We start from the raw sequence: 18,875 nt of genomic DNA on the forward strand, positions 1-18,875 counted from the left end.
TTCTATTCTTTAAAGTCCAGCTTTCGTTTCCCTAAAGGATCCTATCGAAAATGAATATCTTTTCCTCCATTGCTATTCTACCATTGTGCTGGTCTGCATTGTATTTCTTGACTACAGTGCTTTAATACTTAATCCACTATTTTGATATCTTCGTTGTCATTTTTAAGTCTGTTTGTTGTAGTTCTTCATATTTGATTTTATTCTCAGTTCTCCCTATGCTTCTTGACTTTCATTATAATTGTTCCATGGCATTTGCATTTTAATCATTCAGAATAATGTCATCAGCATGGTGAATTTATTGGTGTTTCTCCCTCCAGCTTTAAAATTACATCCATTTTCCATATGTAAGAGGAGAGGAGGAACAAGTAAGGAGAGAGGACTGTATACAGCTTTGTCCTACTCATTTGCCAGTCTGGAGTCAATTTGTTTCAACATGTTCAGTTGATATTGTGACTTCCTAACCTGTCCATAAGTTTTACATTGGGACCATGAGATTCACAGTTTCAATGTGATCTTTTAAAAATGTTGCTAATAACATGAAATAGAAACTCTTTTAATGCAGATGTCAAGGTTGGGAACCCACTGATAAATCCTCTACATTAGACGTGTTCAAAATGATTTTGAAGAAAAGTCTGGGCAGACCAACAGATACTGCTTTCTAGTGAGAAAGGCTGAATTAGATGATTGGTTTTCCAAAATTTTGTGATTCTTTAATTCATGAATATGGGATTGTTTTCTACAACAATCATGCAGCTGCTGAAAATCAAATTAGAATCTTTTGAGTCCGAGGACATACTGTATTTTTGGACTATAAGACCCACCAAGATTTCAAAGAGGAAAACAAGAAATAAAATAGTTTTTGTTCTCCCTGGCCCCCAGGAGCACTCTTCAGACCTCCCAAACCCTCTGCAGATCCAATTTTTGTGAAAATGGGCCCAGTTTTTGCAAAAACGGGACACACAGGGCAGGGTTTCAGGAGGCCAAAAATGGCTGCATTTAGTGGAATGATGCACTGACATTTCCACCCTCTTTTTTTTTGGGGGGGGGAGTGTGCCTTATACTCTAAAAAGTACGGTAATCAGATATCCAACAGATGACTAAACTGTTAAGCTATTGTTTCTCAAACTTGCTGAAATTAACCAAAATTGGTAAAGGTGGTTTTTCTTCAGGTAACAACACACAAACCTGTTACCCAATCACAACAGGAGCATTTAAATAAGGACCTTCTGATCATTGGTTTTGGGTAATGAAGGAAAAGCTGGAAGCACTATATTAAGCAATAAAGAAATCCTGGTGGAACAACTACATTTTGCTTTTCTCAAATCACTTGTACCATTGTTGTGTGCCTGCCTGTATATTGCTAAGCCTGTTTTATTAAATAACTTATAACCAGTCAACAGCAACTGGATTCTTGGTATTATTACTTATTTATTTGTTTATATATTTTTTCCTGTAGGGATAAATAATGCTACAAGACCTATTTTTTTCACAGAACCTCAGAGAAATAACAGACAAAAATGTTACAATAAATTATAGAGCTTGCTTGTGCCAGAAGAGTTTATTTTTAACATTTCAGAGATAGAAGGTATGTGTCTTGCCCTCGGATGTGCAAGAACACAGAAATGTGCTTGTCTTGAAGATGCCAGGATGAGCTATTCTTTTCCTTGCTGGCCTTTTTAATAACAGAAATTATTGTAGAAAGGCAATACTGTTTAATGAGAAGATATAAAGGAAACCTTTCAATAAAAGCAGTTTTATTTTGCAATAAGCCAGGAGAGTGCAAGGAGGATTGCACAGAATAGTCCAGTAATGATTACGATTGTTTAAACTGACATGCCACTTTTTAAAAAAAAAAACCTGATGCTTGACTTGCATGATATGCCCCCGGGACAATTCAAAAACCTTACAAAATGCAAAACACTAGGTATCAACATGGGGAGAGGGAGGGGAATAACTTTGAAGTAATTGTTATGATTTAATTAAATGGTTGAAGAGAGGCTCATGTTAGCAAAATGTCAGGCTTATGTATATTTTATTGGGAGCATTTCTGTAGCATTTATAATCCATTAGGCAAAAAGTTTGGAATTTTGTCACTTGTAGGAGATTCTTCTCCTACAAGTAGAGTCTGCAAGGATGCCGTAAGATGTATGCTTCCTCTTCTAGATTTCAGCCATTTAGCCACTGCTCCATTTCCTAAAAGCATTCTATGTCTATATCAGTCTTTCTGAACCTTGGCCACTTTAAGAGGGGTAGACTTCAACTCCCAGAATTCCCCAGCCAATTGGCTAAGGAATTCTGGGAGTTGAAGTTCACTCCTCTTAAAGTCACCAAGGTTCAGAAATGCTGGTCTATATCATAACTGTTGCATTATAAACAGTATTTTCTCTTATGAGCAGGGCTCTTTTCTGACTAAAAGGTTTTTAAGAATAAAATATATCGATAGGTTCCTTTATTCTAAAAGTAGTTGAAGAAATATCTGTTCAAGTTTTTCTGTTGTGCATGGTTGTTTTCCTCTTGATGTAGTGGTTAATACACCAGGCTGGAAAACAAGTGACTATAGATTTTAATCTAATCCTAGGCTTAAATTAGGCTGACTTTGGGCCAGTCACTCTCAGCTCTAGAAAGAGCAAAGCGGTAAGCCACTTCTAAAAATATTGCCAAGAAAATTGGAGGGAGTTGACCAGGCAGTTGCCAGGAATTAACACTGGCTTGAAAGTACACATTTTCATTTTTCTGTTTTGGCTTTTCCAAAGATATAAGTCCAAGAATTCTCAATAAAGTATTCAAACCCTAAAACCATAGACCAAATTCATAAGATCACCAAATTGGGATGCTGCTGGATAAAGCTAGCCAAATTTTTACTGTGCATGGAAAAATTACTTGCATGTATTTTTAAAAAAATCAAATGGAAATTGGGCATTAGAGAAACACAGCATAATTTTCCAGCAGTAAAAGATACTTTCAAAGACAGTCATAATGAAGATAATGCAATTATTATCATCAAGTATCAGTAACACAAAACTAATGTCAATAGAAAATATCCTTACTAGAATAAATCAGAACTTCATTGTGCCTTCACTAGTCAAGACCTAAAGCAAGCTAAAATTTGGCTCACAAACCTTGAGTAAACTCTTATGGTCTGCGTTACCTGGAAACACAGAAATAAATTTTCTATATAAACCAGTCATTTTGAGAGAATATAACTAAAGAGACCCCATCTCCCCACATTATTTAGAAATATTCCTTTTAGGTGGAAAATAAACATTTAATCTGACATTCAAAAGTGGTTTGAAATCTTTCATGTTTAACATTTCTATATAAAATTCCTCTGGCTGGCTTTTAAAAAAATAATTATTTAATTTTTAGCTTTTGAAATGTTGGAAATTTTGTTTTTTTAATTAGAAAACTACCCAGTGTTATTTGTGGTGGAAGAAAGGAAACAGACTAAACCATGACAATAAATTGTGTGTTATCCGCATCCTATTCAGGCAATCAAAGCTGAAAATAGTACCAAGTAAATGGACATCATTACGTCTATTCTGATTAAGTGGAAAATGAGGAGGAAATCACAGTGCAGAATTAAAAATGATTCACAGTAAGCCAGAAATGGGATTCTAGAAGGACAAGAGATATGACTCATCTGGCATTTCTTGGACACTTAGCATCAGAAGCTTAGAGTTTCACTCTATTGCCTAAGTCATTGCTCAGTACTTTATGAACTCACAGGACAGCATAAGTCATACGGTCAGGTCGTAGTGCTCTCATCATACACAGATGCTGTAAAGCTGACTTATTCTTCCACTCCTGAGGGAACCTCTCCTTTTCAGGGCATTCAGACTCCACAAACTTCTTCCAGCGTTTGGCAGATCCTTCAATGTCACGATCCAGGTTCCGAAACTGCTCCATGGATGACAAAGCCTGGAACAAGAGAAGTGCCCATAAATGAAAAATGGCTTTGCTCAATGGTTTCTAAAACTAATAAAAAGGAAACAACTGCTGGAAATTCAAGAATCAAGACTTAAAAGCATTTTGTAGCATCGTTTTTTTCCCCAAAGATGGGATTTGTAGGTTTCAGGACTGTTTGGTTTTAATCATCCAAATTTTAGGAACATCCATGCAAATTTCTCAGAACACCAACAAGTCTTTCAAATAACGTCATTACAGCAGAGGTATGCTCCCTTCTCAAGAGGCCATTCTTGGACCAACAGTCTTCAATAATTATCATCCTTTTTCCAACCTTCCCTTTTTAGGGAACATTGTTGAAAAAATGATCAGTTTGCAGTTGATAACACTAGAGGAGGCAGCTTATTTGAACTCATAGCTCCTGCTTGATGACAGGTGGTAGCTATGGTCAAGAAGAACTTAGCATAGCTGTATCTAACATGCCAGTTATGCCCTTTCCTGGATAGGGAGGCTCTTCAGACAGTCGTTCATTCTCTGAATACCTTACAATACAGATACTCTAGTGCATTCTACATGGGGCTAACCTTGAAGAACATTCAGAAGCTTCAACAGATCAAAATGCAGCGGCATGGACAACAATGAGCATGTTCTGCAAGCTATAGTGGCTATTGGTTTACTTCTGGGTACTATACGAAGTGCTGATTATTAAATTCTTCTTGACATGAGGCCTGGTTACATGAAAGACCACCTGTCTCTTGTTATATCTGCCCAGCCAGGGCTAGCCAATAGTGTTGGCACAATTCAGGTCCCTTCAATCAAGCAATTTTTGAGAACCCAAAAGGTGCGTGCATTCTCTGTCATAGCACCTGTCCTCTGGAATAAAGTTCCCTATCAGATGTGGGTAACTCCCACCCTGATAGCATTCCAGAGAGTCTTTAAAACCTGGCTATCATCCTAGACACTGAGTTAAAATGCTTGGAGCCCTTATGAGTTTTGCTGATATAAGTTTCTTGTGTTTTCGGCTAGATTTGCCATCTTAGTCTTATCCTTATCTTATCTATCTTTGTTGGAGGGCAATTTTCTATCCAATGTTATTTCCATATATACATATTGTGTATGTTAAAAAGTACTTTAGCAGTAAAAGTAGCTGGATGTCTACATCTCAACTTGTTTCACTACAGACAGGCTACGTCACTCAATATTGGCAGCTGGGACTTATCAATAATCTTCAGCTGTTCTTGTCGAAGTTTGCCATTTATCTTGGAAAAACCACCTGGATTTGACCAGCCCTGTGCAATATGGACAATGCTGAACTGAATTCACATTGGGCATAGTAGATATATAGATGCCCTCTATAAATGGGGCAAAATGCCATCAACCAAATTGTGACTGTAGGGTCGGAAAACATATAGTGTCAGCCTGCCAGAAGAGGGCCTACAATGGAAACTTTGTTGATTTCCTGGCTGTGACAAATAAAGCAAAAGATTATATCTGTAATCTAGACATATGTTTATAATATTTTAGATTTTATGCTTCGTGTTTTGTATTTTTATCTCTTGTGTTTTTATTGACGTGTGATATGAATGTGCCATACGATACATAAATAATGCTTTTGTTAGTTTTCTCTTTTTGACTTGTGTTGCATTTTATTCTCTCTATCACAATGTGAGCTACCCAGAGTCATTCTGTAGTAGGCAACACCTAAATCAAGTAACTAAAAAGAAATAAAATTAAATCATTAAGGCAAGTCAAAGAATAAGTGGTAACATGTCTTCTTTCTGAACGGTTCCCAATGGACAACTGTGTGTTATGTAAAGTTTTCAAATAAAATATTTTAATAAAACAGCTCTACTCAGTCCCAAATCAGCAAAAATGTTCACAATGTTTTCATGTGTATGCTGTTACATATCCCACTATGAAAATTTGCTTTTAACACCATATACCTTGCTGGTATGATACAAAAGTGGATCCTGGCCTATAAGGGAAGGATTTTTCTCTCTGTTACAGTTCCTCTCTTTCCTTTCCCCCCACTTTCAGTTTTATTTTGTGTGGGGATTACTTGAATGTTTCTTGTTCAAAGAAGTTATAAAAGCTTAATATTTTCTTTTCCTTCTGCCTCCATTGTTGCTTGGGCTAATAGAGGAAAGGAACAGATGGGTTATTCAACCATATTTGTTTCCATTCATTGAACTGAATTTTTAGTAAAACAAATTAAAAACTTTAGAAGAAAAAAATGGATTCTAATGGCATTCCAAAAGGAATCTTAAGCGGGAATGCCATTTAAGGAACGGAATCTAATCTTTCATTTTTTTATCCCCAGCTATTTGATCAAAAGGTCCAAATTCTCCTTATTCTGAACTGAACAGAGAATATTTCAAGAGTTTTCATACCGAGTGACCAATCTATTTTTACCATAAAACCATACACAGAGGAAAAAGAAGAAGAAACTGCAGACATCTTTACATTAATCCGGGGTTGTATTAATTTACCCATCGTGACACCTGCATTTCCTTCTAATGAAATGCCATGATTATTTTATGTAGCTGGTATACCGCCTGGTAATCATCCACTCAAAACTATCCTTAACACCCAAGATGTCACAATGCTCCCGGGGGTGGGGGTGAGGGGGTGAGGCAGCAGAGAACAGATAAAGGTCAGGGAATTCATAATCGGTGCATTATATCAGAATACTTCTACAAGAATCAAGCAACAAAATGGAAAGATTAAATTATGACTCTGACATTCTAGAATGTTAATATTTTTAACATAACTGCTGAATAAAGTTGTAGGCAGATTTTATCATATAATCTTCATTTTGAAAACTGAAAGCATTAGCAAAATTCAGTGAACAGGCATACATGAAGCACTCAAGCAAAATTACTTTCCTCTATATCTATTACACAATACCTTTGCAGTAACTTTTTTCATTTTTGCAGAATGACAGAGATGATTAGAGTGATAGGGAAGAAGAAAATAATCCCAACTATCCAGGCATACTCAGCTTGTAATAAAGTGCTTCCTAACTAATCTTAGTTTGGCTGGGAAATTAAGGAATAGGATTTGCGGAAGTGACCACCACAGAAGGCTTAGAATCCAGTAGAAAAACAAAAAGCATCCCAGAAGAAAATAATAACACACCACGTCTGCAATATTGTCAAGAAAAATGTACTGATGTGTCCAGAAAAAGGAGCAATGATCTGAATCCTTGTGAAGCAATGTCTATGTGAGAAAAGAAGGCAGATGTTGAGAAGAGATTTCTGCCTGAAAGAACTCAGATGTGGAGAAAGTCAAGCACACTGTTATCCAGGTGATTATCTGAAGAAATATGGGTATGAGGAAAGACAATGGGGCTAACTCTGTGTCCTATAAGGCCTCCTTAAATATAAATGAGCAAATTAGTACATTACAGTTCATTAAATGAAGAACTCCTCCTACTTCTTAAATTAGATCTGCCTCCAGAAGTTGTGAATGCTCCAAAACTGGAAGATTTTAAGAAGAGGTTGGACAACCATTTGTCTGAAATATATAGGGTTCCCTCTGCCTGAGCAGGGGTTGGACTTGAAGACTTCCAAGGTCCCTTCCAACTCTGTTTATTCTATTCTATTCTATCAGATCCAAGTTGAGGTGTTCATGTTTGAAACTTAAGATTTACAAATCCTGACTTCTCTCTGTTTTACAAAGGCATACTGTTCCCATATGATGATCATTCATCTAAAATGTTCTTAGGAGAAAGACAATATTTAGGAAATTGGCTGGTCAGATTTGGCTTTCAGGCCACTATTTACCTCAACTTGAAGCCAGCAAATGCTCAATTATATTTTCCAAAATTAGAAATTTTGGAAAATTAGAAATTTAAGGACCTTCCACACAATAGTTCATTACCAGCGGCTATAGATTGCAGAGAACTGCTCATCATAAAGTGATTTAGCTTTTAAATTTTTTATTTCTTTCCTTGCTGAAGGGAGAAGCAAGAAGAAACACTGTAAAACCTCACTTATTTGAATCTCCCATAATTATTTAGGAAGTTAAATCTTTTTTTCCAAAGGCATAGTCCATAATGGGGGACAAGCAACCTTTTTGGCCAGGGGACATTTGGAATTTGGAGAGCATGTGGTGATAGGGACTTTGTGGCAGCAAATGTGGCACCAAACAATAGGGTGTATCAAATGATACAACTTTGTTTTTCAGGGCTGCTCCAATTCATTCAACATAGAAAAGCAAAGTTATCTACCTTCATGCCTCCCATCAAGTCAGTTCTGCTAAGGTTTTCTTTGCCTGGCTAGTTATCTCCAAAGGAAAATATGCACTGCAGTCTGTTGCAAGGTTAGCAAAATTGCCACTTCAATCCAGCATGGTGACTTAAGAACCCAGAAGCGGGGGCATGGCTTCCCTCTGCAAAAGTACATCCAAGTGGCACTTCATCAGAAGTCCAATCAAAGAAATGCACTTCTTGAAGGCATTTGACAGACCTATTAAATTTGACAAAGGAGACTGATGCTTTGATTTGCATTATCTATCTATCTATCTATCTATCTATCTATCTATCTATCTATCTATCTACCCATCTATCCATCTATCCATCTATCCATCTATCCATCCATCCATCCTTTGGGGTGTGGTGGGGTGTCTATTTCTCTGTCTCTCACATGTGCACACACACACACACACACACACACACACAGGCCAGGGAACCTGAGGACATTATATTACCCACTTTTAGACTATATAAAAGGATAGTCAGAATCTCTCTTGATAACAATCCAATGGCATCTTGCTCCTTCTACAGAAAGTTTGCCTAAAGATCTTTGATGATTTCTAATACACTTCCAGAAGGAACAGCATATACCAAACTTAAAGCATACTTGGACTTAATTCTTTTATAACAGAATACTTCGTTAAAATTGTTTTGACTACAGAAGGTGGAGCCTTGTCGCAATGTTACAACATGCGGTCTCGATACTCTGAGACCGCCGTTGACACTTTTGCCACTGGGGGTCCATTGAGACCTAAACCGTCCTGTAGAGACGGTGATCAGGAAGACAAAGCCTTGCTGGTCTCAGGGATATTGCAAAATCCCTGATAGACCCAAGGAAAGTGCTTCAAGCCCGCGGTAAACAGGAAGCCCCTAGGCTGATAAAATCGGGACGCTCTAGAAGGAAGGAAGTGAAAAGAGAAAGTGACTCCATCTGATGAGCTATTTTTTCTATTTTGCTAAAGACTGCCCAAAGAAATGTTTCTTTAAAGCCAAATTAGATCCTTAAACAAAAGAACTGAGCGGCGAAAATAATCTTAATGGGATCGCTGTGGAAAGTTTTTTTTTCCTTTGTCATTGTAACTATTTTTTGTGGATTGAAATGCTCGTAATGTTCTTCATCTCTCCTCTTAAAGTGAACGGATTGATTTTTTCTTCTTTTGCTTCTTATTGCTTTATTTTTTGACTTCTGGATTAAAACCTTCCTTTTTATTTTAACAATTCTTCCTACTACTTGTTATTAAACCACACTAAAAGAAATCTAAAGAACTTTGTTTCCTACAGAAGGTGAAAATTAACTGCCACTCGGAGTTTTTTGAAACAACGCATCTCTCTGACTTCACTTACTTTGCAGCTGAAGGGTTTGCAACTTGTTTATAGAAACTAAAGAACCAAGAGTACGAACTGTTTTCACAGGTGCCTCTGAGAATTATTTTGGCAGGAAAAGAAAGAAAGAAAGAAAGAAAGAAAGAAAGAAAGGGGAGAACAGAACCCTTCCCCTTTGAAGAGCATAAAAGAACGTGTGTTTAAGTCAATTTAAAATAAAAGTAAGAGAGGCCTGGAAGATTAGAGTGGCAGTCATTATTAGTTTTTTGTTTTTTTTCTTCCTCTCTTCTGTTTTGGAAACATGGGTCAATACTTAGATGAGGAAACCTTAAAATTCCAAAATATCTTGGCTGGAATTCAAAATTTATTGGAAGGATATGGGAAAATTGAGAAGAAGTTGGAAAGACTAGTCTTTCTCACAGCAAAAGATGATGGAGTGGAGCCCCCAAAATTAAAGGGGAGCATGAAGATATAGAAGATAAAGATAAGACAATAGATGAATTTATTAATGGAGCAAATGTGGGTGAAAATGGAAAGAAGGGAATATGGAAAAGGAAATTTGATGAATTGGAGCTCTACCCCAGATTCCAGGACACAGAAGAGGAAAAAATACTAATGATAGTAGACAAAAGAATTTTTTTCAGAAGCAAGATTGATAAACAAAGATAAGTTAACTTTAGTAGCAACTGGTGGGGAAGGAGACTATCTGAGAGACCCTTCAAGCAACAAAGTGCGGAGAGAAGCTTATAAAAACCTTATAAAGGAGATAAAAAGAAGACTGACTCCACAAGTGGCAAGAGAGATAAGACTGTTTTGTTACTGGAAAGATACAGGTTGACAATGAAAGTTGGTAATAAAAAATTAGTTAGTATTGGTGATTAATAAGTAGGAATTTTGTAACTCCTAGATTGTTTTAGATGGTTATTAAATGTTTACTCGCTAACAATTAACTAACCATAAATAATAATAATGAAATGATAATGGATACAGCGTAATGATATATACATGTATTGACAATTTAGTAAATTTAGTAAGGGGCCCTGATGAGAGGACCCTGATGAGAGGAGATGGGGCATAAATAGTAAATGATTTTAGCCAATTATAATAACAACAAGGAAATGTTAATGGACATTGTTTAACAATATATACATGCTATGGTATTGGCTAAAGTAACTTGGATATAAATTTTAGTCAGTGAGTTGGAAAAAAAGGGGGAGAGGCTTAGAAACTTTATTAATCGACTATGCTATAAAGGTGTAATGTTATTGGAGGATTTTTTGAAATAGCTAATGAATGCCATTATGTGGTTGTGTCTTTAAGTATGAATGATTTGAGATAAAAGCATGTGCAAATAATTGTAGTCAAATGAGAATTGTGGTACATTGATAGTAAGATATACAAAGATTTTTGACTTAAAGTGTATAATCTAATATGAACTATAAGTAATGACTGTGGAAGAAATGCTCGAAGGTTATCTGTAACCAATTGACACACTTTCTACAAGATGTAATGAAGGATGATTCCTTTTTTGTGTGTTTTTGTTCAATTAAAATTAAAAAAAGTTAAAAAAAATTGTTTTGACTAAAGCAAATCTTATTTTAATGTAGCCTGTATATTTCAGTTTTCAAACTTCAAACTTATTCCTAGCTTCTCTTGATCAGGTAACAGCAGGCCTAGGTCATATGCAAATGAACACAATCTGCAAAGATAGCCCTGGATTTTATGACTATTCTAAGAGGTCAGAACATCCCTGATGAATAATTTGAACTGAACTACTCACCCACTTTTACTTCTCTTATCTTTGATTGTCTTTGTTTCCAATCCATTCCAGCATTTGATGGATTGGATAAGAGATATGATGAGACCACATCTTTTTTTTTGCCAATTCCATTCTCTAACAATTTAAGGCTCGACCCTGAGTTGTTAGGTAGAGTCAAGCACTTTCCTGAAGTTGATGAAGCAGGAAAGCATTTTCTTCTCTTCTTAAAAGAACATTTGAGGAATTTTGTATTGTAAAACTGATTGGCACTATGAGACCAATTTAGTTTTCATGGATCACTTTTCTACTTCTTTCACGGAGGACACTGCAAAACAGTTTGCTGATATTGCAGCAGTTCTTCATGGGGGCAAGGACTGACCGATTCCTACTTTATCATTAAAATATGAAAGGCTGTTTCTTGATGTGACCATGTATCTATAAAATGCCCTGTTCCTATTGCAGATTACAGGTCAGAGGGAGGAGAAGGAAAAGGAGTTGTGGTCTCTGGTTATCCAAAGTTTTAAAAGGCAGTACTGTACCTCTATATTATAAGACAAGAGCCAGGGAAATTATTCTTCATCAAAAAAGGCAAAAATATTGCTTGTTAGCAACCAAGAAATGTTTTATAAAGGGATGCAAAAACAGAAGATTTCTGCATCAGGAAGATTTCTGGGGTGACAGAAGAGAGAAGGAGATGACCATTATTAGAAAAGGTGTTGGTTGCTCCACTATAACTCCTCAAGTTGCTTTGATGACAGTCCCAAGATTCTACAGTTGATGACTAAATCATAGAATTGGGGATCAGCCATTCAAACTTTCATCCTAATAAGCACAACAAATTGTCTACTATTGTGGAACCTAATTGGAATTGACTGAAATGTGTCGGTCATGTCACACTCTGCTTTGTTTGCCCAAACAGCATTTGTTACTCTAGGTGACTAACATAGGTTTAAATGATCATCATCATCATCATCATCATCATCATCATCATCATCAAATCAATAGCAGAAAATAATGTAAACATTATTTACATTACACATGTATACACACACAAAACATGTTCATCTGATATCTAGCCCCATGAATACTCAGGTCTTTAACACTATACAAAAAGCCAGCAGGGTCAGGCCCCAAAGTATCTCAGGGAGAATGTGTTCTAGAGAGCAGGTACCACCACAGAGTAGGCATAGATCCTGCCAAATAGCATTTTTAAGTGTGTATGAGCACCTGACTTTGTGTTTGACCATGTTCCATTGGCAAATAGCCTAGCATCATTTTCTAACCAACCTAGTTGATTTCAAGGATTTCATAACTGAAGAGGTCACCCTACAATGAATGGATCAAAACTTCAAGATTGTCATGGCAAACATGGGTCTCTTCGAGGTCTCCATAATAAATGCTAGACACAGATGGTCCTTGACATATGACCACAATTGGGACCACAATTTCCAATTTCCATTGCTAAGTTAGGCTGTTGTGTGAGTTGCACCCAATTTTGTGACCTTTTTGTCATGGTTGTTAAGCAGGTCACTGCAGGAACATGTAGTCATTAAGTAAACCTGGCTTATGACTTTGTCATAAATCAGTTGGGAAGGTCACAAACATGATCCTGGGACACTGCAATTGTCATAAATACATATTGGTTGATCACATGAGTGTGGGGATACTACAATGAGAACAGGTTATAAGTCATTTTTTCACTCCTGTTGTAATTTTGATTGGTCAAGGTTCCCTTTTAATTTGCAATCAGGTCTTCTAAAAATCTAACTGACCTCCGGGATGGAGAGATAATTGACTTGGTGGTTTCTGGTCCTATCCTAAGTATAACCAAATGAGTTTCCTGATTTTCAAATGCAATTTGAAATAAATAAATAAATACATCTAGAAAACAATCTAACTCATAGTGGCTACTGCTGTGACAAAATTGAGCTTCCGTGATACTATTACATCTGACAAAAATTGTCCAACTGAATCTCTTCAGAGATCAGGAGATTACTACATTTTATAATATTTAAAACATTTATTTTATTTATACCTGATATACCATTATCAATTGCAATTACCCAATTGCATTCAAAGTTACATCAACTGGGACCTACATTAACACTGCTTTCTTACAATAGGAAAATATTTCATCATACCTAGTAGAACAAAGAGTAACAATTCTGGTTTGTTGTTTTTAATCATCCAGTTTCCCACCTTGTTTAATAGTTTCCAAGCATACTAATATGGGTAATATCTAATATCTTAATATGCCACTTGGACAATTGCAAAGCATTTTACAAGGGCTGGTCCTGAAAAATGTTCAGAAATTTCAGCTAAAAGGTAATGCTGCCAGACAGACAGAGGTTAGTTATAAGAAGCATGTTTTTATTTTAACTTCCTTGTTAAAAAATTACACTGGCTATTAGTTTATTTCTTGACACTCTTATTTAATGGTTCCACAAAATGTAAGACTGACCTTAATAGCCACATAGTCCTTGACGTTTCCATTCAAGAAAGTAAATGTATTACAGGTCAAGACAAGAAATCCTCCCCAGGGCAGTCAATTTATGCTTTAACCTTTTTTACTTCTCTTAATCAGTTCTTTGTTTATTGCTGAAGGACAACTTGGGCGCTTGTGATTAGCTGGCCATACAGATCATGCTTTTCCTCCCACTAAGGATGGTAAATGTAGCACAAAAAACTACGTTCAATCACACCATGGTATTATTTTGCTTTAATAATTTGACCTCAAGCTGGAAGCAGTTTAGAGTAGTGGTGAAGGTGCTGGCCTAGAAACCAGGATGGCATGAAAGCCAGCTGGTTATTTGGGGCCAGCTACTCTCTCTTCACTCACCTCACCTCACAAGGTTATTGTTGTGGAGAAAATAAGAAGAGGAAGGAGTATTGGTGTCAATGCCGCCTTAAGTTATATATGAAAAAATGGCAGGATTTTTTTAAAAAACAGTTCCAGAACTGGGGTGTAAAAATGGCTTAATAGCAGAAATGTTCTGCCATGAAAAGTGTCTATACACTTTTATACAAAGTGTACAAAGTACAAGTGTATAAAGTATATACATACTTTAGAATGGAATGGAATGGAATAGAATAGAATAGAATAGAATAGAATAGAATAGAATAGAATAGAATAGAATAGAATAGAATAGAATAACAGAGTTGGAAGGTACCTTGGATGTCTTCTAGTCCGACCCCCTGGTTAAGCAGGAAACTCTATATCACTTCAGACAAATGGTTATCCAACATCTTTAAAACATCCAGTTTTGGAACATTTACAACTTCTGCAGGCAAGTTGTTCCATTGTTAATTGTTCTAACTGTCAGGAAATTTCTCCTTAGTTCTAAGTTGCTTCTCTCCTTGATTAGTTTCCATCCATTGCTTCCACCAATAATTATTCTACCCTCAGGTGCTTTGGAGAATAGTTTGATTCCCTCTTCTTTATGGCATCCCCTGAGATATTGGAACACTGCTATCTTGTCTCCCCTAGCCCTTCTTTTCATTATACTAGACATACCCAGTTCCTGCAACCGTTCTTCATATGTTTTAGCCTCCAGTCCCCTAATCATCATGAATACCTACATAGATACATACATATTTATTTATTCAGTACAATCACTAGTAGTAAAGACATTTGGAGTATAAAAGTTACCTTGATGCCACCCCATGATTGATTTGTCAAAAAATCTACTGGACTGGTGACTCCCGTTTGGGCAGGATATCGCAGCAGGAAATTAAGTTCCATTGCACTGATTTCGTGGTTCTTCAGAAGTATCTGAAACAAAAACCCATATTGAACTACAGAAATTTGCCAATATTTCCTGGAGGCTCCAAGGATACAAGCAAGACTCTGGATGCTAAGAAATATCAAAATGCTAGCAAGCAGGTGGAAGAGAGATGTTGGGAATTGCAGACATTTCATACTGAACTGTTTCGGTTCAATTTACTGAACAACAAGACAATGAAGGATCTAGAACACCAATTTAACCATCATACAGAGACTCAAAGACAATGATCTACCACTGAAAGTGTTACAGAATTCCTTATCTACAATCTGGTATGTCCTAAGCAAAATGTTGCAGCATAGAGAACATTATTTACCAGTGCATACCACTTAGAAAGTAACTGGTGTGCTAGTTAACAAACCCACAAGTTACCTGGAAAGTGACTTGGGCTATGTAAGTCAGTTTGTCACATTCAAAGAGTCCACGAGTTGTATATTGAAACACTGAGAATGTGATGCTATCAATCAGGTTATTTACTCGCTCTTTCAGGATTTCATCTGGTGGAGCTCTTGAGACAGCTTTCTGGAAGACCACATTAAATGCCTAAATGTAGTGAGAAAGAAAAGACAGTGAGAATGAAACACTTTGCATATTTTAGTAGCTTTCCAAATGCCCAGTAGCTTAATAACAGGATAAGAGAGTTGGAAGGGACCTTCAGTTCAGTTCAGTTCAGTTTATTATATTTATATGCCGCCCTTTTCCCCCAAAGGGGACTCAGGGTGGCTCACAACTCGAACCGAGGGAGGGGGATACAGACAAAAATTTAAAAAAAACAGCAAGCATAACAATATATAATTTAAAACTCACAACAGTCATACCATTCGAGACGGGGGCAACAGCTCTTTAGCCCCAGGCCTGTCGGAACAGCCAGGTTTTGAGGGCTTTGCGGAAGGCCTGGAGGGTGGTGAGGGTTCGAATCTCCACGGGGAGTTCGTTCCAGAGGGTCAGAGCAGCCACAGAGAAGGCTCTCCTCCTGGTAGTCGCCAGTCGACACTGGCCGGCGGATGGAATTCGGAGGAGGCCTAATCTGTGGGATCTAATCGGTCTAGTGGAGGTAATTGGCAGCAGGCGGTCTCTCAAGTACCCAGGTCCAATACCATGAAGGGCTTTATAAATGACGACTAGGGCCTTGAAGCATATCCGGAGACCAATAGGCAGCCAGTGCAGCTCGCGGAGGATAGGTGTTACGTGGGTGAACCGAGGTACACCCACGATCGCTCGCGCGGCTGCATTCTGGACAAGCTGAAGTCTCCGAATACTCTTCAAGGGCTGCCCCATGTAGAGCACGTTGCAGTAGTCCAGTCTAGAGGTCACAAGGGCACGAGTGACTGTTGTGAGGGTCTCCCGGTTCAGGTAGGGACGCAACTGGTGCACCAGGCAAACCTGGGCAAATGCCCCCCTGGTCACAGCCGACAAGTGGTGTTCAAAAGTCAGCTGTGGGTCCAGGAGGACTCCCAAATTGCGAACCCTGTCTGAGGGGCGTACTGTTTGACCCCCCAGCCTGAGAGATGGAACACTTGGCCAATTAGTAGGAGGGAAACACACCAGCCACTCGGTCTTATCTGGATTGAGTACAAGCTTGTTAAGCCCCATCCAGTCCCTAACAGCCTTGAGGCACTGGCACATCACGTCAACCGCTTCACTGAGTTGGCACGGGGCGGACAGATACAGCTAGAAGACCTTGAAGGTCTTCTAGTCCAACTCCCTGCTCAGGCAGGAAATCCTATACCATTTCAGACAAATGGTTGTCCAATCTCTTCTTTAAAACTTCCAGTGTTGGGAGGATTCACAAGTTCTGGAGGCAAGTCGTTCCACTGATTAATTGTTTTAACTGTCAGGAAATTTCTCCTTAGTTATTTTCTCCTTGATTAGTTTCCATTGGTTGCTTCTTGTCCTGCCTTCAGGTGTTTTGGAAAATAGGTTGGCCCCATGTTGATTCCATTCTAGCCTTGTAAATTACAATTAAAACAATCTAGTTTTTGTTATAAAATGTCATTCTGGGTCTCATTCAGAAAATTGAGAAGAAAGTAGTATATAGCACTAGCTAGTATTCAGGCAGGAATAGTGTAAGTAACCTGCATGTAAGGCTGCACCCATACTTGGCTCACAAGATCTTTATGCAGAATAGAAGGATTCCAATTTTCAATTTCTTGAAGGCCAAAGATATAAATCTGTTATTCTACTGTCATGGGCATTAAGGAAAGCAGGGTAAAATAGAACTGGGCTACTCCTTCTTTGTCTTTTATTATTAGCAATGGTGTTATGCATTGTAGAAAAACTGAGCTGCCCTCATAAGTTAGCACTCTCCTGACAAACTCCATTGCAGCTGGGCCAAAGCAATCATTCTGCTTCAACTGCATGGCATATTTGACTCATTAGTTCAAATTTGTTCTGAGCTGAAATTCTGACTTAAAGAAATAAAAGGAGAGTAAGTGGGGGAGAAGGAATCACTTAATTCTTTCACCTTACTAGGAAATTTTGTAGGGAACAGACACATCTTACAGGCCTAATAGAGCTCCAAAGCTATTTTACATGCTATTGCCTTCCTAGTCAGTATATCACATTTTCTGTGTGCCTGAGCTCTGTTTTGGTCGGAGGATGAATTGTGATTTTTAGTTGTCTTGGCGGCTCTTTTCAACTCTCCGTTCTTCTTTTCAGCCAGCCTTAAGTTGTGCTCCACAATAATTTTGTATATCTTCCTTTTTCAATTCCTTGCAGCTTCACCTGTCAGCAAATCATCATTTTTTCCTTCTCTTCATATCTTTCAAATCCCAGGATTTTAGCCTATAACTAAAGCTTAACACAGGGGCAATTTTTATGGATCTCACCATGGATACATTTGGCATGAACCACTGAACTGTTATTCTTGGTGGCAGGGATTACTTTATGCAATATGTCACTGGAATTAAACCAGGTCTATTCCTTACTGCAAATTGGAAGAGCTCTCTAAACATATTTATTCTCTCAGGCCTTTTATTACTGCTCTTTGGCTTTTGTATTTTATGACAGTTATCTTTTACTGTTATTGTTTTTTTTTTAATATAAAACCCTTTACTGTTCTTTATGAGCCATCCAGAAATTATTTTCATGTGTTTCATGAATTTTCAAATTAAAGGTATTTTTAGGCTTGTAAGAAGCCTATCAATTATCAATCTGTAGATTTCTGAATAATATATGCCCGGCATGTGTAGCATTCTAAGTATGTGCTATTAGTTTGTGGAAAGCTGGCAGAAATAAGTTGGCTTGCAGGATAATTATAAGATTAGAGGTCCAACTTGTATTGAATAGCATAAACATACATGAGAAGAAAATTGGGCGGTAGTTGCACATATGGCACACTGGCCAAAATGTGCCAGAACTGGCTAGTAGTGTCCTTAACGTTAGCCTGTAATGCTTCCTATAACAAGGGTACCACAATGGGTTGTAACCTAGTGTGCAGTTTATTTCTATTATTAAAAAGTGTTAAGTGAAAGCATTGTTTGAATGAAGCCATAATGGGCACCAGAGATCAACATACATAGGCCTATTATGTGACAGTCATGATATAAAGAGTGTGAATCAACCAAATAAAATAGGAAGGCAAAAAGGCAAGCAAGCAAAGAGTGGAAAGAAGGAAGAAGATATAGTACAATCTTTGTACTATAAAGCCAAAAAATGCCAAAGAATGTAAGAGATTTAAATGAAGATGGTGTGATCTTGGATAGTTGATGCATAGATGCATGGAAGTGAATATGAGGCTTAATTAGAATGAAAAGATTAAGATTAATACTAGAAAACATGGATTGATGTAACCTAGATTGTTGTGAGTACTTATAAAGCGAGATATCTATAAATTAGTTACAATTACACGTTA

General features: G+C 37.4%; 1 protein-coding gene across 1 annotated transcript in view; it reads right to left on the minus strand.

The window, feature by feature from the left end:
- The window catches only part of DNAH9 (dynein axonemal heavy chain 9), a 224,102-nt gene that overhangs the window by 39,325 nt on the left and 165,902 nt on the right, over positions 1–18,875 (minus strand). Inside the window, 3 exon segments of the mRNA XM_032239026.1 lie at positions 3,725–3,918; positions 14,890–15,012; positions 15,395–15,565. Of these exon segments, the coding sequence (XP_032094917.1) occupies positions 3,725–3,918; positions 14,890–15,012; positions 15,395–15,565 (488 nt within the window).

Source organism: Thamnophis elegans, chromosome 2 (assembly GCF_009769535.1).
Source record: "Thamnophis elegans isolate rThaEle1 chromosome 2, rThaEle1.pri, whole genome shotgun sequence".
NCBI classification, from domain to species: domain Eukaryota; kingdom Metazoa; phylum Chordata; class Lepidosauria; order Squamata; family Colubridae; genus Thamnophis; species Thamnophis elegans.